The sequence below is a fragment of the Phalangium opilio genome, unplaced genomic scaffold (genome assembly GCF_054372755.1).
Source record: "Phalangium opilio isolate 3A_F unplaced genomic scaffold, DU_Popi_V2 ptg000089l_1, whole genome shotgun sequence".
NCBI classification, from domain to species: Eukaryota; Metazoa; Arthropoda; class Arachnida; order Opiliones; family Phalangiidae; genus Phalangium; species Phalangium opilio.
The window spans coordinates 3719919-3743936 of NW_028324194.1; the positions used below are offsets into that span (position 1 = coordinate 3719919).

The following is a 24018-nucleotide window of genomic DNA, read 5'->3' on the forward strand; positions in this document are numbered from 1 at the left end:
CAAATTGACCAATCGGCGTCATCTTAAAAAAAATGGCAGTCCGGGACTACTGGACTTGGATGTCTAATCATAGCCAACTCGATCAAGCACACAACGACGCAAACCTCTTGTGGGTATCACTGGTCCTTAGAACCAGTTTATTAAATTGAAATCTATAGGGAAACTAAAGAGGGACCAGTCCGAAGGAATATTTCATTGTTTTGTACGCTAAGGGAATGTTATTAGAATCACTGATTGCAAGCATTCAATGGGCGGTTATAGGTTGCAACCCACGTTTAAAGATGTCGCATTTACAATTACATACACCCCAGCGTGGGAAATAAAGGGGTGGCAAAAGGCAAATGACCAATTTAAGAATTGCCTGGACCAGTTTAGAAATTAAATCGGAGGGGCGTCAGTGGTCCACGGGACCACTAAGAAATTTCAAGGGTAACCAGAGTTCAGACATTAACTCAAATATTTTAATTATCCACTTCTTTAGTTTAGCAGACGACGCGCCCTGGTCAATGGTCATGGACCAGTTTATTTATAACGCTATCTCATTTGTGATGTCAGAGTCTATGTTAAACGTCACGGGCTTAGCTTTGGCAGTGGGCGGCCATGCTTGGTACCACTTTGTTTCTATAGACAAATAGCATGGGTGACGTCACACAAAAGCTTCTGAGATAGCTCTATTCCAGGCTGGCCCGATGTCCAGTTTTGAAAAAATCCTTATTTCCCAGCCTGACCCTAACAACCAGCATAGCCTAGTCGATCTTAAGCAGTACGTCAGTAAATCGCCGTCGAAAGTATGAAGGCTGTCAAAATATTTCACGATTTTTGACGGTTAGCATGTGAAAATAGAGATATTTCTGTTGGCTGAGTAGGACGTCACACCCTCCAAAGTCTTACCACGATTCTGGTAACCATATTGGTGGGTTTCAGCTTTCCTTTTGCATTTAAACCACCAATATGACAGTATAAATTATCTTATCTTCTCCCCCAAACGAAAGCTCTCAAATGCCAATATGAAAAAACGCAATAAAAGACAGAAATATAATCCGGAAGAGAGGTTTAATTTTCTAAAAAATCTAGTAAAAGAGTTTCAGGAAACTCCAAAGCAAGGTGTCAATAATATTTATCTACCTTGTTATTTGGAACATGGATTAACTAACGCTAGGGATTGTTCGTTCCCCTAAAAGATAAAGTATACATGTTCCAAACGCCCCCTAGCCGCAGTTACTATCCCTAACAGAAAGTTATAAGAAAATTGGACCAAATTTCACGTGTCCTATGACGTCAAAAATTGAAATCCCGCCTAAATATGGGCGCCGCCATCTTTAAAATCCGCAAAACCGATTTATGTTGCCTAGAGATGGCGCTATATCTACATCCGTTTTGGTCCAATAAATTGGGGGAATGAAGAGGGGAATCAAGGAATAATTCGGAACATGGGGAAACACGGTTAGTCAACAATCCCTAGCGTTAGTTAATCCATGTTTGGAATTATATAATTTACACTAAAATCCTTGAAAACTCTATATATATAGATGCAAAAGAACAAGTTCTTGCAAATCTAAGCAATTTTGCATATGACCCAACCAATTTCAAGTTTTTAAATGATTTAAATATCATACCAATGTTTTTAGGTATAAAAATCTAAAACTCTGTTATGTTATGTTATGTTATGGTTCCCTTATATTCAAATATTTTTCAAAAGCTCAATTAGATAGATCGGATGCTCTTTGCGAATATGCTTTGGGTGGTCTTTGCAATTTAGCTTCAGGTATGAGTTAAATTTTATGAAGAAACATAAATTTATTGTCCCTAGATTTAAATTAAATGATTGTATATTTAATTAAGAGCCTGAAAATTGCCAAAGTATCGTCAAAGCAGGCGGAATACAAAAGATCGTACAATGCCTATCTTCCCAAAAAGAAGAGACACTTATAAACTGTGTTACAACATTAATGTACCTCATTGATGCCAACACATTAACATGTAATGATAGTTCAAACACATTAAAGAATTAATGTAAAACGTCATCAGCTGAACTCAAGTGGTGACATTTCAAATGGAAAGAATAATTTTTTATGACGATTGACATCATGATGACGTTTTTCATCCTCTATTACATACTTGCGTCCCAAATGTAAACTTAACATATTTAACATCTTTTTCAGATCTAGGAACTCCTGCCATAATGGCATTCATGAAAAAGTCATCGAACAGTGAAAATATCAGGCTAAAAAATTTGTCAATTCTGTATTTAGATGATATTAAAAGATGGAAAAAATAGTTTTGCTTTCTTTTGTCAAAATTAATTTATTTATTTATTAATTTTTAAATTTGTTCGTCTGATGTTATTGGTTATCTGCCTAATACAGTTACTCGATAATATAGCCTTAGTTGTTTTAGTGTAATCTGAAAATGGTTATATTTATTTTAGCAGTTCGAGTCCGAATTCTCAATGCAATTAAAGCCAGGCTGAGAAATGAGAATTTTTTTATACTGGCCATATGGCCAGTAGAGCCAAAGAATTTTTAATTTAAAAAAACTGGACATTGGTTTTAATTAATTAAGTGGCCACAGGACCAGTTGTCCAGTTGACCCCCAAGCATTTAATTTTTGTAGGGGACATTTGTCCAGGGCTACCACCACCTTATTTGTCAGCGTGATTATCAGAGTGGGAAAAAAGGTTTTTTTTAACTGGACATCTGGCCAGCGACCCCCCCCTGGCCTGGAATAAATAAACTGGACCATGCGAGACTTGTAAATAGTGATAATTTCATCGGGAGCCCGCAGGGTTCCCGACCCCCCCAAAGCAGAATTTTCTTGGGTACCCGGGGCTCCCTAGACCCTAGTGGGCGAAGGTAAATAAACAAAATGTGAGGGAGGGAGGGATGCAATCCGGCCACAGTTTTGAGGGGAAATATTCGTCATTTTATTTTTTGTCCTTTTTTAAGAGCTGTTTTGAGTTGTCATTATGGGAGAGAGCTCTCATCGCCCCGAATTTTTCAGGGTACCCGGGTGGTACCCGACCCCCACTAAAAATATTTTTTCAGGGTGTCCTATGAATTTTCTTGGATGTCACAGGCTCCCTGGTACCCCCTATTTACAAGTCTGGTCCATCCCCATTGACCAGGGCACGTCGTCTGCTAAACTGAAGAAGTGGATAATTAAATAAATTGGTGTTAATGTCTGGACTCTGTTTACCCTTGAATTTTTTAGTGGTCTCGTGGACCACTGACCCCTGTCCAATTTAATTTTTAAACTGGTCATTTGCCCTGTGCCACCGCCTTATTTCCCACGCTGTTGCTTTTCTTCTATGTAACTTGTTATCTTGTCTACTTGGAGCTGTATGGCTATTTTTAGCCCTAGCTCGTCATTAATAAAACGGAGCAAAAAAAAAAAAAGAAAAAAGGGGCTCCCGACTCAGGGATGGTGAGCGCATGATCCAGTGGGCTATTCCATGGAAAACGGCATTTCGTCTGCTTATAGTAGCGTAACGGTGTTGTTTATTTTCCAATGTGTTGCCCGTTTGCGGCTCACTGGTGACAATTAATTCGCATTAAATTGAGTTGTATTACTGTGTATACACAAAACTTGTCCAAGAAAGTGCATTTAACGTTTATTTTTAAGTCAAGTTTTGTTCTATATAAATACAATGAGTGACGTGTTAGATATATTGGACATTGAACGGGCACAATCGCCCGAACACATCAGCAAGGAAAGCATTATCGGCAGCGACCAAAAGAAGGTGACCTTTGCTTTCGTTTGGCTAATTAATTAAAGGTAAGTGTTAATTAATTAACATTAATTTGTAAATTTCATTGACGTATAGAAGAAAAAGCTATGCGAATCGTCAGCATTCAAACGTCCTGAGGGAATGCACAGAGAACTTTACGCTCTCTTATATACTGACAACAAAGACGCGCCACCACTCTTGCCATCAGACTCTGGACAGGGCTACAAACAAATAAAGGCCAAATTGGGCCTAAAGAAAGTCCGTCCTTGGAGATGGGTACCGTTTGCAAACCCCGCGAGAAAAGATGGAGCAGTTTTATGCCATTGGAGAAGAATAGCCGATGAGGGAAAGGAATATCCATTCGCTCGCTTCAATAAGGTGGCTCCGGTTCCCGTCTATTCGGAGATCGAGTACCAACAACATCTTCAAAGTCTCTCATGGTCTCGACAAGAAACGGATCACTTGTTTGAGCTGTGTCGAGCTTTTGATCTCAGATTCGTTGTAATCCATGATCGGTGGAATACGTACGAAACTAACCCAAATATGACAACGAAATACGCTAACCGAACGATAGAAGAGATGAAAGAACGATATTACACTATCTGCAATGCCCTGCTGAAGGTTCTATTTCTCTATTGTGTCTTTTATGGAGGGTTAAGTGGGGAGTGAGCGTATTTATGGAGGGTTAAGTGGGGAGTGAGCGTGTTTATGGAGGATTAAGTAGGGAGTGGGCGTGTTTATGGAGGGTTAAGTGGGGAGTGAGCATATTTATGGAGGATTAAGTAGGGAGTGAGCATATTTAAATAGGATTAAGTAGGGAGTGAGCATATTTATGGAAGGTCAAGTAGGGAGTGGGCATATTTATGGAGGGTTAAGTAGGGAGTAGGCATATTTATGGAGGGTTAATTAGGGAGTGGGCATATTTATGGAGGGTTAATTAGGGAGTGGGCATATTTATGGAGGGTTAAGTAGGGAGTGGGCGTATTTATGGAGGGTTAAGTAGGGAGTGAGCGTATTTATCGAGGATTAAGTAGGGAGTGAGCGTATTTATGGAGGGTTAAGTAGGGAGTGGGCATATTTATGGAGGGTTAAGTGGGGAGTGGGCATATTTAAATAGGATTAAGTAGGGAGTGAGCGTATTTATGGAGGGTTAAGTAGGGAGTGGGCATATTTAAATAGGATTAAGTAGGGAGTGAGCGTATTTATGGAGGGTTAAGTAGGGAGTGGGCATATTTATGGAGGGTTAAGTAGGGAGTGGGCATATTTAAATAGGATCAAGTAGGGAGTGGGCATATTTATGGAGGGTTAAGTAGGGAGTGGGCATATTTAAATAGGATCAAGTAGGGAGTGGGCATATTTAAATAGGATCGAGTAGGGAGTGGGCATATCAGGGTTCATACAAACCTGGAAAACCGGGAAAACTTGGAAAAATCAGGGAAATAAATGGTTGACAAAAACCTCAGGGAAAACTCAGGGAAATTTAGAATTTTTAATAAAATTCAGGGAAATCAGGGAAATTTGCGTCAAACAGGGGCCGAATAATTAAGCAAAATGTTCATAAACATACCCTCCATATTATTAACATTACACTATATTTAGAGGCTCATAACTCTAGTTATATTAGAGATACGGAGATGTTCTTTGATTATCTAATAGTCCTATTTGCCCCCCCCTCTACTTCGTTAAACTCTGGAAAACTCAGGGAAATATATGAGTAAAAACCTGGAAATCTCAGGGAAATTTGTTTTCCAAAAGTTGTATGAACCCTGCATATTTATCGAGGATTAAGTAGGGAGTGAGCATATTTATGGAGGATTAAGTAGGGAGTGAAAATCAGCATCAGTATGGAGTGTTGGGAACACTAATCATTGATGATTAAGTAATAAGGGTGGCAAAAGTTTATAAGATATGTTCCATAAGCATGACACCACCAATACTACGCGAGAATTGACTACACTCGGATTTTGGAGTCCATCTTAATATTTAGTTTGTACTAAGCCTTTGACAGTGCCTCACCAGGCGTCGCTGTACGAGAATCTATGACGTTTCAATTACGTCACTTCATGACAAGCTCTCAGTAACCATGTCACAAACTTATATGGAACATATCTTTTGAACTTATGGTGTTGGGAACGTAAAGCATTGCTGATTATGAATGGAGCGGAAATAAGGCGTGTTACGTACTGTAAATATAAATTTAGGAGCAGGTATTTTATGCTCAAATTTAGTCAAAACACGTTGAAATTTAGTGCAATTCACATGACCTAGAACTTTAACAGGGTTCATACAAACCTGGAAAACAGGGAAAACCTGGAAAAATCCGGGAAATAAATAGTTGACAAAAACCTCAGGGAAATTTCGAATTTCTAGTAAAATTCAGGGAAATCAGGGAAATTTGCGTCAAACAGGGACCGAGTAATTAAGCAAAATGTTCATAAACATCCCCTCCATAGGATTAACATTACATCCAACTTTGGAGGCTCGTAACTCTGGTTCTACTAGAGATACGTGGATGTCCTTTGAGTATGCTATAGTCCAATTTGCCCCCCATCCAACCATACTAAAAACTTGAGGATCGAGTAAAATGGAGCCAAGTAATTGAGAAAAATGTTCATAAACATACCCCCCTCCATAGGATTAACATTACACTATACTTTGGAGGCTCATAACTTTGTTTATATTAGAGATACGGGGATGCCCTTTGATTATGTTATAGTCCAATTTGCCCCCCATCCAACTATACTAAAACCGTAAGACTACGACAATCAGGGGCCGAGTAATTAAGCAAAATGTTCATAAACATCCCCTCCATAGGATTAACATTACACTAAACTTTGGAGGCTCATAACTCTGGTTATATTAGGGATACGGGGATGTCCTTTGACCCCCCCCCTCCCTCCGTTAACATTTGATCCATGGGATACTCCATATACGGGAAAAACCTGGAAAACTCGGGGAAGTATATGGGGAAAAACCTGGAATTTTCAGGGAAATTTGTTTTCCAAAAGTTGTATGAATCCTGTTTAAATATTTTAATGTTCAAAATTCTTTAATAAATTAAAAACACAATTTTAAGGTTCGGGCTTCATCGGGACAAGAACCAAAATTGAGAATGTTTGACGCCGAGCATGAGAAAAAAAGGAAGGAACAATTGAAGAAACTTTACGATCGAACGAACGAGCAGGTTGAGGAGGAACAGACTTTATTGAACGAACTACGCAAAATTGAAATGAGGAAAAGGGAAAGGGAGAAGAAAACTCAAGATTTGCAAAAGTTAATCACGGCCGCTGATAATAGCGCCGAAGCTGGACGTAGAACTTCTATGGGAGGAGAGAAAAAAGGACCCAAAAAGAAAATTCAACCTCAGAAGAATACCAAAACAGATAATTCGGTAACTATAATAGCGCGTTTAAAAGAAAAGTTCAGGTAATGTAACATTATACCTTAAAAGAACGGCGTTTTTTTAAAGGGTATGGGAAGTTACAATTTCATATCATATTTTAGCACAAAAGTGGTATTATGCTACACTTTCAAGTTTCTACTTTCAAAATATCAAGTTTTTTATATAATTGAACCAAAGTTTCTATTTTTAAAGTCCATCGGAAAAAATCACGAAAACTCCGTTTCGATTTATCAACAATTTTGTCTTGTCGAGCTTGTTTGCCCGTTTGATGACATCACTATGACGTGAGGGGAAAAAAGCGCGGGAATCCTATACGCGCGAGGTATACGCGTCTCGAGCTTTGTCCATGCTTCTCCCCTGTCTAAACTCTGGGTCTGATAGCGGAGAGAGTGGCACCATCTCGCGTGTGTGACGTCAAAAACAGGGAAACGTTTTAGCCTTTCTTAAAAAGTGGATTTCAAATCTATATCTATATAAATCAAAGTCCTGACTGGCTGACTGATAATCAACGCGCAGCCCAAACCACTTGCCATAGAAGGCTGAAAATTTGCAGGAACGTTACTCATAAGTAGTAGGCGCGTACTAAGAAAGATTTCCCCCAAATCCGCCGCCATCTTAAAAAATGGCGCCCAAAAATGTAAGAAAATATTTTCTATGCAATAAAGTCCGCGCGTTTCAACCGATTTCACAAATATTTAGTACACTGGTTTCCTTTAACCTATAGACGGGCTGAATGGACTTTCGGGTTCGATTTGTTGCCATCTTTTTAAATGGCGGCCAAAAACTTAAAAACCCTTCTTTATGGAATAATGTCCGCGTGAAAAGTAATAAAAAATGTCCCTAGGGGCTGACGGGCAACGCCGAGTGCCTTCGCTCCTAGGGTGCTACAAAATTATTAGTCGTCATTAAAATCTATCCATTCCGAGTATCATTTTGATGGAAGTTCTTATTACACGCGAGCGACGCCGCGGGTAACGGCTAGTTGCCAAATAACTAGAAATCGGAGAATTGAAAGCTTGATATTTTTGAATTCACACAAATTAATTCTATCTTTTGCTATATAAATCAGAGGTTTTTCAAACGAAGCTTCTCATACCCTTTAAATATAAAAGGAAAACCAAATGATCTCTTATTACAAAATAATTAGCATTTAGTTAGTCTTAAAAATAATCAAGGACTAATGCGCCATCCGTCAGTTGTTTAGTACCGTCTGCTCTTACCATAACAGGATTTGTTGAATTCTCACAGGTTGATAGTGGTTATGGGTAAGGAGTGGTTCGGTTTAGCATACGCCACTAAACCAATGGGGGCGCAGTAGTCCTTGATTATTTTTAAGACTAACTAAATGTACTAATTATTATATTGTAATAAGAGATCATTTAGTTTTCCTTTTATATTAATAAAAAGGTCGTTCTTTTAAGGTATAATGTTATGCTACTTCAACTTTTCCTTCAAATTTGGAAATGTAAACACGCTATGTAAAAATTAAATAATTTGTTTTTCTTTTTTTTTCTTTTTTTTTTCTTTTTTTTCTTTTTTTCTTTTTTTTTCTTTTTTTTTCTTTTTTTTTTTCTTATTTTCTTTTTTTTTCTTTTTTTTTTCTTTTTTTTTCTTTTTTTTTTCTTTTTCTTTCTTTTTTTTTCTTTTTTTTTTCTTTTTTTTTCTTTTTTTTTCTTTTTTTTTTCTTTTTTTTTCTTTTTTTTTCTTTTTTTTTCTTTTTTTTTTCTTTTTTTTTTCTTTTTTTTTTCGTTTTATGAATTTAGGTTCTAGAAACTGCTGGAATCAAATTTCCAGATTTTAAATCAAGCGGAGTGACTTTAAGAAGTCAAAGGGTACATAAATATCTAATATGGTGGTATCAAAATTTTGCATGAGAGGGAAAGTATGACAATGGCCATAGAGCCTGTGTTAAAAAACGCGGACATCACAGTTTCGCCAATAACTATTTAGTTTACAAGTGACTGATGGACTTGCAAACTCGCTACTGAAAGTAGTTCAGACATAGCCCACTCGATCACGCGTATCACGACGCAAGCTGCTCGCGCTATAGCTAAATTACCGAGATTTGTTTTAAACGTATCTAGTTTTATGTGCTCTTCTATTGCTTCAATAACCTTACTTCAATCCATATTATACCTTCAAATACCTTTTAAAACATTACCAGCTACTCTGTCCTGACTACAAACACAAATCGAGGAAGTTCTAGCATACACAATAGCAGACGACGGTAACCGCCTAACCGCGAATTAACACAAGATCTATTTTAAGGGAGTGAACAGGCCCAGTATAGCTACGCCAATAAAACGGTCAACTACAGCGAAACTCTGATGACTCGCCACTTTTGGCCATCTTCATACTTTTCCTCTCATCCACTTTTGGTGGTACCTAAGACCATGGATAAAGAATGCGCGTGAGGAAATTTGTTTTCACGCTATAGGATCGGCAACTCCCTATCTCGAACGACAGAACTCTTATTCTGTATATACTCTGTTACAACATCGGTTGTCAGCACGCCCAAAGCTGTTTCTCTATGTAACGTAGCTTTGCTCGTGCTGTCAAGAGACGAGAAACTTCAGGATCTTCAGGATTTAAAATATCCGCGAGTTTTTTAGCTCGAGTGCATGCTGCATGCACGGACCTCTAGGCCTTAGTTTCAAATACGTGTGAAATTGCATACAGCCTACTACACGTATTTGAAACTAAGGCCTAGAGGTCCGTGCACTCGAGCTAAAAAACTCGCGGATATTTTAAATCCTGAAGTTTTTGGTCTCTTGACAGCACGCACAAAGCTACGTTACATAGAGACCTAGCTTTGCGCGTGCTGACAACCGATGTTGTAACAGAGTATATACAGAATAAGCTGTCGCCCGAGATGGGGAGTTGCCTATCCTGTAGAATGAAAACAAATTTCCTCACGCGCATTCTATATCCATGCTAAGACCATTAAACACATTTGGACTGGAATGGAGATATGGTTGGCTCGTGGTTCTTTTAGGGCAGCGCCTCTGTAGCGCCACGTTGCGACCAATATTGAAACTTTTTCGACTCAAACCATAGCCATAACATAGTAAAGGCTTATGAGTCGAATTAAGTTTCGGGACTCTCCCGCTAGGGGGCGTTGCTGACAGGCGATGCCATTAGAACAACCCGGGGTTTTAGCTTATTAGTCCCGTCCAGACTTAGAAATAGCACACGTCCACTGGTCCAAAACCAGTTTATTAATTGCTTGGACTAGTTTTTTAATTCAAAAAGTGGGGGTTACTGGTCCTCGGGACCAGTTTATTAATTGCAAATCTATAGGATAACAAAGGCTGGGACCACTCCGGAGACCAGTTTATTATTTAGGACACTAGGGGGGTCACTGGTCCCAAGGACTAGTTTAAAAATTATACTTATTTCTAAGTCTGGTCCAGTCCATCTGTGTTTAATGGTCTTATATAGTGGTACAGCCGCCATTATTCTCATTCTACCGTATTTCAGATGAAACTACCAGCTTCGGTTGGTCAGAAAAAAAGCAAAGCTATCGAACAACTTTTGCCCGAATTGGGTCTGGAATTGAACCCTATTCCGACAGAAGAAGTTTGCGCGCACATGAATGAACTTCGAAGCGATATGGTTCTTTTATACGAGCTTAAACTGGCCCTGGCCACTTGCGAGTTTGAACTACAAAGTTTGAGACATCAACACGAAGCCTTGGCACCTGGAAAGGTCGGTGGTCAACAATGTCAACAAATTTCACCCGCTGCTAAAAAATCTTAAAAAAAAACAATTCTACCTCCTCAACTACTAATAGACGCTTTTACTAACAATCTTAGACGCTGTAATATTGGTTCAATGGTGCCATATTAATTATTGTTCCTAATTAAAATGTAAAATCCAAAGTCACTGTGCACATTAATTAATTAATTAATTAATAAAACATTACACATTAGATTTCACCTGATTTGAAATATATTTCGCCGCCCCCCGCTTGGTGTTGGTTGGGTTGGGCTAATTTTTAATCTAAAGATTTGATGAAACAATCTGATTGGTATCAAATTTTGTTAGGCAATTTACGACATAGCGGATTTTAGCAGTGATGTCACTAACGATAGTGAAACAAGTGGTAAAACTAAAACTATCTCTGAAATTATCGATGTCGGAGGTGGACCTGGCACTCCAAATGTAAGATATATTGGAATTTTCAATGCGAGCATTGTGGCCAAATGATAGATTTGAGATTTGTAGTTTCATTTACGTCTTGATAATGTTAGATAAGGAAAATATTCAGTCTTGGCTAAGACCATTAAACACGAGCTAGAATACGACGCCTGGTTCTTTTAGGGCAGCGCCTCTATAGCGCCACGCAGCGACCAATATTGAAACTTTTTCGACTCGAACCAAGGCTTATGAGTCGAACCAAGGCTTGTGAGTCGAACCAAGGGTCCAAGGCTTGTGAGCCGAACCAAGGCTTGTGAGTCGAACCAAGGGTCCAAGGCTTGTGAGCCGAACCAAGGCTTGTGAGTCGAACCAAGGCTTGTGAGTCGAACCAAGGCTTGTGAGCCGAACCAAGGCTTGTGAGTCGAACCATGGCTTGTGAGTCGAACCAAGGCTTGTGAGTCGAACCAAGGCTTGTGAGTCGAACCAAGGCTTATGAGTCGAACCAAGGCTTATGAGTCGAACCAAGGCTTGTGAGTCGAACCAAGGCTTGTGAGCCGAACCAAGGCTTGTGAGTCGAACCAAAGCTTGTGAGTCGAACCAAGGCTTATGAGTCGAATTAAGTTTCGGGACTCTCCCGCTAGGGGGCGTTGCTGACAGGCGATGCCATTAGAAGAACGGGGGACAGTTTTGCCTTATAATTATTCTAGTCCATCTGTGTTGAATGGTCTTATGTATAGAGGGATATTTTTTTAAACTAGCCCTTCGAACCATTGACCTCATAGTGTCCACAATAGTAAACTTGTCCTCAGGATCGGTTCATCCTTAATTTTTCTATATATATATTCACAATTAATGAAAACCCCCACTTTGTCAATTAAAAAACTAGTCCAAGCAATTAATAAACTGGCTTTTGATCTGTGATATTTCCAATTATGATACAGGTCGGTTTTCCTTCCTTAACAGTATATTGATCACCAATGTCTGCCAAATATTATTTTGGCCAAGTACTAATTGTTATGGTTATGGGAACAATCGTGTCAAGCAGCTTAGCCACTAGCAGGGTCAAATTTTATTGTTCTATTTCTTAAAGGAAAAGTTCAGGTAACATAACATTATACCTTAAAAGAACGGCCCTTTTTAAGTGTTTCGATTTAGCAGACGCCACTAAACTAATGGCGGATGGCGCAGTAGTGCTCGTTTTTAAGACTAATTAAATTCTAATTATATTGTAATAAGAGATCATTTATTTTCTGTTTTAATATTAAATTCCTTTAATATTTAGAAAAAGGCTGTTCTTTAAAGGTATACTGTTATGACACTTCAACTTTAACTAAAGGCTCTTTCAGGTGATCCAACGTTTTGACTCAGCTTGATGGGTCAAAAAGTTGGATCAACTTGTCCAACTTTTGAAGGAAAAAGTGAAATAAATCCTTCCTATTCATACGACTAAACTTTTACCGCCAAATGGAACGTTTTAAGCGCCACCTACAGTGGCACTTACGAAATAACCCGCGAAAAAGGCTTTTTTTGTAATTCATTTTGATTGGCTGGAGAAATGAACTTAAAAAGTTGAGTCAGCAAAAATTGGATCACTGATCCAATTTTTTGGTGACTCAACTCATCCCGCGTCTATTCACACGATCCAATTAGTTTATTCAACTCGAGTTGACCCATCAAGCTGAGTCAAAAAGTTAGATCGTCTGAAAGAGCCTTAAGACTATTTCTATTTTACGTGAGGTTGTGCTCATCTCATTCTTTCATTGGTTGGGTGAAGTGGGAATACTCGTCAAGTTAAAATAGAATTAAATTTAAACGGAAACTTTTAAAACCAATTAAGAATCCACACAAATGTTTCGGAGAAATTTAATAACGCTTCTAAAAAAATTAAAATTAATTTCTTTGAAACCTTCAAGCGAGGATCGATACGATTGCCACCTAAGACCATTAAACACAGATGGACTGGAATGGAGATATGGCGCGTAGTTCTTTCAGGGCAGCGCCTCTCTAGCGCCACGCCGCGACCAATAATGAACAGCTTTCGACTCAAACCATAGCCATAACATAAGGCTTACGAGTCCAATTAATTTTCGGGACTCTCCCGCTAGGGGGCGCTGCTGCCAGGCGATGCAATTAGAAGAACGGGGGTTTTAGCTTATAAGTTTTTCAATCCATCTGTGTTTAATGATCCACCATTAGGATGGCAGTTTTAATATTCCCAAATCAATTATTTGGCTACTCTTAATTGAGATTTTTTCATTTCAAAGTGATAAAATTTTATTTACACGTTTTCATATTACAGAGAAAACGACGCGCAGCTTTGGAACAGAATAATATTCTTAAGAAGATTAAAAACAAAATTTAAAAACCAACAAAGTATTTCTTAAGAAGCATATACATATCATTAAAAAGTTTTTTCAATACTTATAAAAACATGAACCTGTTTTCAATCTATTTCGTCAATTTTTTCTAGCATAGCCATAGTTGATGTACTATTGAAAATACCATCTTCCTTTTTCTTCAGTTCTTCCTACAAAATTAGAAAACCCATTATTCAAGTAGCAATAGCGCCGTGCGAAGACCCTGTACCCTGCAATTAGTCGTCCCCATGCCCTGCAATTACTCGTCCCCATGCCCTGCAATTACTCGTCCCCATGCCCTGCAATTACTCGTCCCCATGCCCTGCAATTACTCGTCCCCATGCCCTGCAATTACTCGTCCCCATGCCCTGCAATTACTCGTCCCCATACCCAAAAACTAGAGGTGTGCCATTAACCGAATAATTCGATTAATGACTAGGTGGTTAAATTCGTCTACCATAAATTTAGGGCCTTGGCACTGCAGCCCTTTCTACAGAGTAGAGAGACCCCCATATTTTAAAAATAATATCATCCCAAAATTACTCATCTTCCATCAAGCAAGTGCCAAGGAAAGAAATACTCGGCGAACAATGACGAGAGGTATTTGGAAATATAGGAGCTTCTAGATGCTTTTCTCCTTGCTTAATAGTAAGTATTCGCGAATACTAGGCTTAACTATTGGCGAATACTAGGCTGAACTATTGGCGAATACTAGGCTGAACTATTGGCGAATACTAGGCTGAACTATTGGCGAATACTAGGCTGAACTATTGGCGAATACTAGGCTGAACTATTGGCGAATACTAGGCTGAACTATTGGCGAATACTAGGCTGAACTATTGGCGAATACTAGGCTGAACTATTGGCGAATACTAGGCTGAACTATTGGCGAATACTAGGCTGAACTATTGGCGAATACTAGGCTGAACTATTGGCGAATACTAGGCTGAACTATTGGCGAATACTAGGCTGAACTATTGGCGAATACTAGGCTGAACTATTGGCGAAGACTAGGCTGAACTATTGGCGAATACTAGGCTGAACTATAGGCGAATACTAGGCTGAACTATAGGCGAATACTAGGCTGAACTATAGGCGAATACTGGGCCGAACTATAGGCGAATACTGGGCCGAACTATAGGCGAATACTAGGCTGAACTATATGCGAATACTAGGCCGAACTATAGCTAATGTTTCAAAATAAATAATTCAATTGCTAAGATACTTAAAAATAGCTATTCCGTAAAGCCCTGACCTGAACATAAAAACTACTATTTTTAATGCTAAATGTAAATAGCAGTAAAATATACCTGAAAGTCCATATATGTTATAGAAGACCTGGGCATGTTCAACGAAGGTTGATCTTCTTGAATTTCGCATAAAATGGTGCGAGGTTTAGCAATCACACATTGATTTTGCGCAATACGTTTCTAAAGTTATCATTTCAAAGGAAACCAAAAAGAAATTAAGTGATACCAGAGATAACAGAAAAATAAAATAATTTACCGGCGAATTAGCGTATTTTCGTGGAGAGGATTTAAGTATTAGTTTCCGTGGGGAACTTTGAACGGCTGTAGCGCTTGCACCGGGAAACAAAACAATAGCGGGAGAAGGCGGAGCATTAGAATCAACCGATGGTATAACACCTTTTGGTTGTAAACGCGGTGTTTTGACAGCGCTGGCTGGCGTATTTCTATTAGAAGTCGGTGGTGCTTTGCGTTTCATAGGGGTTACCAGTTTTTTCCCTCCATCTTCAGTTTTCTGTTGTGCCTAGCAAAGAAATGATCTTAGAGAGTTAAGGCTCTTTCAGACGATCCAACTTTTTGACTCAGCTCGTTGGGTCAAAAAGTTGTATGAACTTGCCCAACTTTTGAAGGGAAAAGTGAAATAAATCCTTCCTTTTCACACGACTAAACTTTTACCGCCAAATGGAACTTTTTAAGCTCCACCTACCTTGGCACTTACGAAATAACCCGCGAAAAAGGCTTTTTTTTGTAATTCATTTTGATTGGCTGAAGAAATGAACTTAAAAAGTTGAGTCAGCAAAAATTGGATTTGGATCACTGATCCAATTTTTCCTAACCAACTTTTTTGGTGACTCAACTCATCCAGCGTCTATTCACACGATCCAACTAGTTGATTCAACTCGAGTTGACCCATCAAGCTGAGTCAAAAAGTTGGATCGTCTGAAAGAACCTTTAGTATCACCATGAGTTAATTCATAAGATATGTTCCATAAGTTTGTAAAGTCTCGTAACTTAGAAACTGGAGCTTGTCATGAAGTGACGTCATAGATTAAGAATAAAGCGACATACGCCTGGTAAGGCGTTGCTGTCAAAGGCTTAGCACAGACTAAATAATAATAGTAAGATGAAAGTCTGCAAAATTAACCAAGTTAATCAATTCTAGCTTGTCGTTCATGAACTAGCTCGAGCTTTAAGTCTCTCAGTAACATTACTAAGTATACAGGGTTCGTACGAAAATTTTACATTGAAAATCCCTGACTTTTCTAGGCTATCCCTGACCAAATTTTGGCAAAATCCCTGACCATTTTAAGGTGTTTATCAGAGCCCACTTCATAATTACACCTGTCTCATATTTAGCATTGCTCCAAGCAATCATGGTTTGATATACCAAACGAAATCCCTGACTTTTTAGGAAATATTTTTAAATCCCCGACTTATCCCTGACATTTTCCCCTATTTTCCATATCCCTGACTTATCCAGGTTTTCCAGGTTCCGTACGAACCCTGGTATAGGTAGTGACGTCAGACTTATGGAACATAAATTTATGGTGGTACGAATTTTATTTTATTACAAACGCCAAAATTAAAAATCTCTAAATAAAAATATAACTTGTTAAATAATTACGTAACTATTAAAATAAATAACTTTAAAATAAAATGAATAAATAAATAATTAATTAATTAATTAATATGAGTACACTTAAAAGCCCCATTAAGTATTTTTTTTTCATAAATGTTAATTACTATTTAGTAAAAAATACTTAATTAAGGCTTTAAGTGTAAGTGGTAATATTTGGCGTTTTTATTTTTTTTTTTCTAATTTCTTTTCGAGCGGTTTTTTGGACTACGGCTTCTATTTACCCGCATTCTTTTGATATTTTCCAATTCATTTTTCAAATTTTGTCGTTCAGCCGCGATGTAGTTTTGATATTTTTTCCCATTGATAAGAAGGGTTTCCGCATTGCCTTGATTTTTTTCCCAATCGGCAATCATGAATTCAATTTCTAAATCCAACTAGAAATATATTTCACATTAGATTGATTGATTACGAGTTGATTATTTAACATAATTACTAATTTTGGGATAATTAACAGTAATTAGGGCTTGGTGTAGAGTGGAAATAAAGTTACTAATTTTGGAATAATTAACAGTAATTAGGGCTTGGTGTAGAGTGGAAATAAAGTTACTAATTTTGGGATAATTAACAGTAATTAGGGCTTGGTGTAGAGTGGAAATAAAGTTACTAATTTTGGAATAATTAACAGTAATTAGGGCTTGGTGTAGAGTGGAAATAAAGTTACTAATTTTGGGATAATTAACAGTAATTAGGGCTTAGTGTAGAGTGGAAATAAAGTTACTAATTTTGGAATAATTAAAAGTAATTAGGGCTTGGTGTAGAGTGGAAATAAACTGCCTTAAAAGGAAAAGTTCAGGTAACGTAACATTATACCTTAAAAGAATGGCATTTTTCTAAATATGAAAGGAATCAAGTATTAGAAAAATTAAAATAAATGATCTCTTATTACAATATGATAATTAGTACATTTAATTAGTCTTAAAATTAATCAAGGACTACTGCGCCACCATCCGCCATTAGTTTAGGGGCGTCTGTTAAATCGAACCTTTTACCCCTTATCTCTCTCAGCCTGTGAGAATTCTACTAATCCCATAGGGATAAGTGGTTCTATTTAGCAGACGCAACTAAACCAATGGCGGATGGCGCAGTAGTCCTTGATTATTTTTAAGACTAATTAAATGCTAATCATCATATTGTAATAAGAGATAATTTGTTTTTAATATATTTAATTCCTTTATATTTAGAAAAAAGGTTGTTCTTTTAAGGTATAATGGTTATGTTACCTGAAATTTTCCTTAAATGTGTTAGACAAACTGAAATTAAACTTAAATAAATAAAGTATCAATTAACCTTTGGGATTTCATGCTCCAAACGCTTTCGAGCCTTCTCTTCCTGCAACAGATTCCCGCCACGGTTTTGAAACCGGCTTGGATCAGTTCCCTTAATCTATAATGATATAATTATGGAAATTAAAATTGCAATAGCCACCAACCAAAATTGAATTAATTACGTCATAGGTCTTCTTTTGCTCCCACAAAGAATTTCTTTTCACAATCTTTTCAAAAATGGCTTTATTGTCTTCGTACATATGAGTCCATTTTGAAACTTCGCGTTCATGAAGCTCTAACAGATCTTCGGTGAAAGTTTCTGAAAATAAAATTAATTTTTTTTTAAGTATATTCCATCGTACTTGGTTTGATCTAAGACAATTAAACACAAATGGACTGGAATAATTTTAAGCTAAAACCGCCGTTCTTCTAATGGCATCGCCCATAGCGGGAGAGTCCCGAAACTTAATTCGACTCATAAGCCTTTGCTATGCTTTGAGTCGAAAATGTTTCAATATTGGTCGCGGCATGGCGCTAGAGACGCAACCCTAAAAGAACAACGCCCCTTATCTCTATTCCATCTGTGTTTAATGGTCTTAGGTTTGATACTATACTATAAGATTAATTTGCATAATTTAGGAGAATATCTCCAAATGAAATTAAAATCATAATAAGCACAGATTTTTTTAATCATTCAGAGATATTGTCTTAATTTTTCATTACTAAAATTGGTCTTAAAATTTGTAGAAGAATCCCTTTAAAATAGAGGCGTGCGCGGTTTACCGTTTCAATCGAATAACTCGATAAGCCCATTTTCACTGTTCGATTCGAATATCGAACTGACTATTCGGTTAAAGTTTGACTATCATAAATATTGGGCCTTGCCGCCCTGACACTGACTCTCTACATAGACCCCACCTTATATCAAAAGATCGTCCCATCAAAAACTACCAGCAAGTGCCGAGGAAAATTTTAAGAAATACTCAGGGACCAATGAAGAGACGTATTTTAAATGACTCCCAATTGGCCACCTAGTATTAACTATTCGGGAATATTATGGTTTAACTATAGGAAAATACTAGGCTTAACTATTCGCAATTAATCGGGTAGTAAAAAACTTACTAAGGCCTAACTAAGGCCTAACTATTCTGTATTCGATTTGGAATAAACTATTAAATTCTGTATTTGATAAGGAAAACTTTTGGTATTCAATTCGGTATTCGAGAATAGTATGGTTAACTATACGCGAATACTAGGTTTAACTATTCGCGATTAATCGAGTAGTAAAAATTTACCAAGGCCTAACTATTCGATTCGGTATTTGATAAGGAAAACTTTTTGGTATTCAGGAACTGGTCTGATACCCAAAAAGTGGTATTCGCACACCTCTATGCCCTAGTTATTTGTCAAAAGCAAATTATTAATCAGTTTTTACCATCTTTGAAGGAAACAAAATTCTCCCTTTCTTCAGCGCCGACGAAACATTTATCCCACAATGCAACGAGTTCGACTCTTAAGCGATCGATGAATTTCCCCATATTTTGTCTTCTAATTTCTTGGTATTTAACGATTTCTCGTTGAACCATTTCAATCGTGGGTTGGCCGTGATGAAGACAAGTGGACCAGAATTCTTCCCGATCCAAAACGCTGATTTCTAAGCCATCCCACAATTGCACCAGTTGTCTGTGCAGGGCCTTTAAGATGGCATCATTGGCGCTTTTATGTTTCTGAAGCTAAAATTTGCAGAAATCGAAGTTACATTAAGTATTTTTAAGCAAAAGGGTTAGCAACTACGAGTAAATAATATTGGAAGTCATGAGGGCTTGTCATGAAGTGACGTAGGTCATGGATTCAGGGTAAGGCGACGCCTGGTGAGGCGCTGACAAAGGCTTAGTAGAGACTAAATAGGATGCTTAACTATACGAAAACTTCGACGATATCTTACTTCGAGCAACCAATTTTTTGCATCAGTCATGCACTTTTCCGACAATTTATTCGGGATGTTGTCATCGGGCGAGATGATGGCTTTATGAAAGCTGGTTTCGGGAATAAGCTCCAGATCTTCTACGAGCCTTACGATTTCGGCACGAGTTTGGTCGAATTTAGCCATCCGTCTTTCCTATTGTCAGAATATTATCAAATTATTAATTAACGTAACTTTCATGTAATTTCGACAAATAGAAATAAAGAACATCAATAGGGACTTGGCAATTCAGGCTTAACTCCGCCCCCAGCGCCATTATGGTATGTTTTTTTTAACAGAAAGAAAGCTACATAATCCCCTCCTCCTGGTAGGTTTTTTAGCACTAGTGGAAGGTAGCCTGACGTTGCATGACGTAGTACTGCCAAGTCCCTATTGGTTGGGATTAAAGCAAAGCCCAAGATGACTTTTCTTCCGAGATCCGGGTTTAGCTAGGCGAAGGCTAGTGAGCGGGATTTATAAAACCCGCCCACAAATTCTTCCTGCCTTCGCCAAGCCTAAACTGGAGTTCGTAAGGAAAGTCAACTTCTTGGGGAACCACGTGACCCGCGCTTTGCTTTAAACGAGAAAATAAAGACTAATTTTACTAATTATTACTTATCGTATTAGGAATATTAAAATATCTCCCAATATAAATCAGAACTAGTTAATGTCGAGGGCGGAGCTAAAACTATCCATTGCTAAGCTTGACAAGCCAGTGACCAGTCATTTCCTCTCCTCGACTATGGGAGCCATCTAGTTACATTTGCTTAAACTAAACCACAGACGCGACATGCTTAGACTAACTTAACTCAATAGAGCTATCTCAGTTATGGCGTCAGTGCCTGGGTAAAACACCACGGGTTTAGCTTTGGCAGTGGGCGGCCATGTTTGGTACCCCTTTAGTTCAATGGGCAAATAGCATGGGTGACGTCACACTAAGCCTTCTGAGATAGCTCTATAGAGTGCTGTCAGAAGCGCCGGTGTGACGTCACCCATGCTGTTTTCCCCATAAAGAAAAAACGGTAACCGTCATGGCCGCCCATTGCTAAAGGCAGACTCGTGACGTTTAACCTTGGATCTGACGTCACAACTGACAGACAGCACTCTATACACCTAAAACACTGGACTGGGAGGACTTTCCTTTGGACTCTTTAACGAAAAATAAGACAAGATGTTATTGTTATATTTATTGGGGTCCATGAGGACAAATGGCAGATATTTGGAACGGAACCTTACGACAAATCATTTTTTTTTAATTATCATGGGCGAGTACTCGTATGTATCGAGTATCAATACGAGTACTACAATTGATTAAAGTAGAATTACTAATCGAGATGACTACAGTTTTTATAAAACTCAATAAAATGCCCGATAAAATCTATATCTATATAAATCAAAGTCCTGACTGACTGACAGACTGACTGATAATCAACGCCCAGCCCAAACCGCTTGCCCTAAAAGGCTGAAAACTTGCAGGAACGTTACTCATAAGTAGAAGGCGCGTACTAAGAAAGATTTCCCCCAATCCGCCGCCATCTTAAAAAATGGCGCCCAGAAATGTAAAAAATCTTCTCTATGCAACAAAGTCCGCGCGTTTCAACCGATTTCACAAATATTTAGCAGACTGGTTTCCTTTAACCTATAGACGAGCTGAATGGACTTTTGGGTTCGATTTGTTGCCATCTTTTTAAATGGCGGCCAAAAACCTAAAAACCCTTCTTTATGGAATAATGTCCTAGTGAAAAGTAATAAAAAATGCATCCCTAGGGGCTGACGGACTGTGCCGAGTGCCTTCGCTCCTAGGATGCTACAAAAATATTAGTCATCAGTAAAATCTACACATTCTTAGTATCATTTTGATGGAAGTTCTTATTACACGCGAGCGACGCCGCGGGTAACAGCTAGTATATTATAAAAATGTTAATGTATAATTAAATACTAGATGGCGCGCTGCTTCAGACATTATCTTTTGGATTCTGTCATTTAATCAACGAATACAATGATAGAAAGTATGGAACTAATCAACAACGAATACCTCGAGTTCATAAAAATGTTTTTACCTTTTCGTCTTGCAACATCAGGATATGTTGCTTTATTTCATTCAGCTGCTCTTCTGATGGAACATTGGCTTCATCAACGTCATCGTCTCCAGTCCGGGCTGTTCCGTTATCGATCAAAGGCATGTTGAGCAGTTGGCAGAGTTCTCTTTCCTCCTCCAGCAAAGTGGTCAGTCGCTCCATGCGTTCGTCCTTGCTCTTTAAAAGAGTTTCGACTCTCCCTTTCAGATGGAACTCCTGTTGCAGGAGTCCCATGTGTCCCATGCCATTGACATCGAGCTCCTGGTCCACTTTTAGTTGTTGGCAGAGGTTGACGTACTCTGTTTTTAAATCGTTAACGATGGTTTCAATTCGATGGTGCAGATCTTCCTCCTCGTGCACCATTTGATGTTGCAGGTCTTCGTGGTAATTGTAGAGGTTTTGGAGTCTGTCCAATTGGTCCTTTTCGGATAGGCCAATCTTGGTCCATGTTTCGCTTAAGGTTTTTTGGGATTCGGCAAGCATTTCGGAGACCTTTTCGACCAGATTGAAACTACGAAAAAGAAAACGGGATACTTCAGAAATGTTTGCGAGATAATAGGGACTTGGCAATTCGGGCTTAACTCCGCCCCCAGCGCCATTATGGTATGTTTTTTAACAGAATGAAAGCTACATAAGCCCCTCCTCCTGGTATGTTTTTTAGCACTAGTGGAAGGTAGCCTGACGTTGCATGACGTAGTACTGCCAAGTCCCTATTTGTAGCTAAGTCAGAGACTAAACAATTTTTATGTCTTAAGCATAATAGGGACTTGGCAATTCGGGCTTAACTCCGCCCCCAGCGCCATTAGTTATTACAAAGTACTATCAGTCAGAATTACGGGAATTACGTTGCTGACTCTCTTGATCACAAACCCATCCCCAAATTAAAGAAAAACCTAGCTTTACAAGCTAAAACTATAGCTGTTATAATAAATTTCCACCTCGCATATCCGATAATGGTCAAAGGGGTTACGTTAAATATGATAAATAAGTACGATTTACGCTACTGGCTAAAACGAGGGTCGAGGGTTGTAGAAAGAAACTAAAATAGCAGGCAATAACAGGTGGCAATAAACAAGCAATAATTTGGAAAAGGCAGCAGTATTTTGGATTTAAATCTATCAAATTTAGTCATTTTTAATGAAGGGGGTATTTTATTCCGCTGATAATAACAAAAAAAGGGGCTCACTTACCTTTCTACTACGAAGACAGGTTTGTTGCAGTCGTCCTTCTCCTCGCTATTAAACTCATGCAAGGCACCCAAAATAGATCTCCGCTTTGATGAAGCCATAATTAAATTTAACTTTACTAGTTAAATATTCGGCAAAACTATTATAATAGTAAATTTCACAAGTCAACGCGAGAACTAAACGGAATGATCTGAATCATAAACGGTTAGGGCGCTTTTATATTCAACCGCCTCCGAATGCGCGTGGCTTTCGCGAATCTCATTGGTCAACAAATTTTCAAACTTCATAAATGCAGGGATGGAAATAACCGGCGTGGGAAATAAGGCCGTGGTGCAGGCAAAGAGAGTAAAGGGGAGGAGTGGAAGCTCCCCCGCTCCACGAGCGCAAATAATGATGTTGCTCCTAAATTGGTAAATGAGAACTTCCGGCCCGTTTAATTTTGCTTAGCGGCAGTCGCCCTGTACCAGAAAAAATTGGGCAACTAGTTGAGGCATTCCTTCCACTCTCTTTGGTGCAGGACAAATCAGGGATAAGGGAGTCTCCTTCAAGGACAAATGACCAGTTTAAAAATTAAACCGAAAGGGGTCCGTGGTCCACGGGACTGCTGAGAAATTTCAAGGATTTGTAAAAAAATTTCTTGATTCTTGAATATTTGGAACTCGGCGTTTTTAACTACAAATGAGTAAAGTAGTCCAGACATTAACTGAAATATTTTAATTAATCACTTTTTTAGCTTAGCAGACGACGTGCCCAGGTCAATGGTCATAGAACCAAAGAAAGTATATAGGGAGGAGTGGAAAGAGGGGAAAATCTTGTTGCTCTTTTCTGTCGCGTATCTTCAATGCACAGTACCGAGGAATTTCCGTTTGAGACATTAAATGGTATCGCAGGTGGCGCGACTGAGCCGGAAACTCCCTTGTACCACTAGTATAATTTAGGGGCAATATTGAAATTTAGCCTTGTGGAGCGGGGGAGCTTCAACTCCTCACCTATACTCCCTTTGATAGAACAC

General features: G+C 38.5%; 3 protein-coding genes across 4 annotated transcripts; 2 read left to right on the forward strand and 1 right to left on the reverse strand.

The window, feature by feature from the left end:
• Positions 1-723: 723 nt before the first annotated feature.
• LOC149647054 (armadillo repeat-containing protein 7-like) lies at positions 724-2284 on the forward strand. Of its 2 annotated transcripts, XM_089849947.1 has the most exons (6): positions 739-913; positions 993-1104; positions 1530-1628; positions 1700-1765; positions 1843-1980; positions 2163-2284. In XM_089849947.1, exons 2-6 carry the CDS (start codon positions 1008-1010, stop codon positions 2276-2278), a joined length of 516 nt encoding a protein of 171 aa, XP_089706073.1. In that variant the 5' UTR covers positions 739-913; positions 993-1007; the 3' UTR covers positions 2279-2284. The 2 variants fall into 2 exon arrangements, with proteins under 2 accessions (XP_089706074.1, XP_089706073.1); XM_089849948.1 differs by lacking the exon at positions 1530-1628 and having other exon boundaries at positions 724-1104.
• A 1180-nt stretch (positions 2285-3464) lies between these two features.
• On the forward strand, positions 3465-13706 carry LOC149647055 (DNA methyltransferase 1-associated protein 1-like). Its single transcript, XM_089849945.1, has 7 exons — positions 3465-3739; positions 3824-4348; positions 6804-7118; positions 8894-8962; positions 10611-10838; positions 11178-11294; positions 13570-13706. The coding sequence occupies exons 1-7, from the start codon at positions 3647-3649 to the stop codon at positions 13630-13632; spliced, it is 1410 nt and encodes a 469-aa protein (XP_089706071.1). The 5' UTR covers positions 3465-3646; the 3' UTR covers positions 13633-13706.
• LOC149647056 (protein regulator of cytokinesis 1-like) lies at positions 13513-23265 on the reverse strand. Its single transcript, XM_089849939.1, has 10 exons — positions 23010-23265; positions 21802-22330; positions 19724-19897; positions 19214-19511; positions 17961-18097; positions 17801-17896; positions 16735-16887; positions 15134-15397; positions 14938-15057; positions 13513-13797 (listed from the first exon to the last, which is right to left on the reverse strand). The coding sequence occupies exons 1-10, from the start codon at positions 23105-23107 to the stop codon at positions 13714-13716; spliced, it is 1953 nt and encodes a 650-aa protein (XP_089706065.1). The 5' UTR covers positions 23108-23265; the 3' UTR covers positions 13513-13713.
• Between the last annotated feature and the right edge of the window lie 753 nt (positions 23266-24018).

Excerpts from the sequence above, each read along its gene's own strand:
- LOC149647054 (XM_089849947.1), top strand. The coding sequence starts at position 1,008 with ATGAAAAAACGCAATAAAAGACAGAAATATAATCCGGAAGAGAGGTTT. Across the intron at positions 1,105-1,529 it reads TCAGGAAACTCCAAAGCAAG|ATGCAAAAGAACAAGTTCTT; the intron begins GTGTCAATAATA and ends CTATATATATAG. Across the intron at positions 1,766-1,842 it reads TCTTTGCAATTTAGCTTCAG|AGCCTGAAAATTGCCAAAGT; the intron begins GTATGAGTTAAA and ends TATTTAATTAAG.
- LOC149647055 (XM_089849945.1), top strand. The coding sequence starts at position 3,647 with ATGAGTGACGTGTTAGATATATTGGACATTGAACGGGCACAATCGCCC. Across the intron at positions 4,349-6,803 it reads TCTGCAATGCCCTGCTGAAG|GTTCGGGCTTCATCGGGACA; the intron begins GTTCTATTTCTC and ends CACAATTTTAAG. Across the intron at positions 8,963-10,610 it reads TGACTTTAAGAAGTCAAAGG|ATGAAACTACCAGCTTCGGT; the intron begins GTACATAAATAT and ends ACCGTATTTCAG.
- LOC149647056 (XM_089849939.1), bottom strand. The coding sequence starts at position 23,107 with ATGGCTTCATCAAAGCGGAGATCTATTTTGGGTGCCTTGCATGAGTTT. Across the intron at positions 18,098-19,213 it reads TTTTGTTTCCTTCAAAGATG|AAACTTTCACCGAAGATCTG; the intron begins GTAAAAACTGAT and ends TTTTATTTTCAG. Across the intron at positions 16,888-17,800 it reads TGGAGCATGAAATCCCAAAG|TTGGATTTAGAAATTGAATT; the intron begins GTTAATTGATAC and ends ATATATTTCTAG.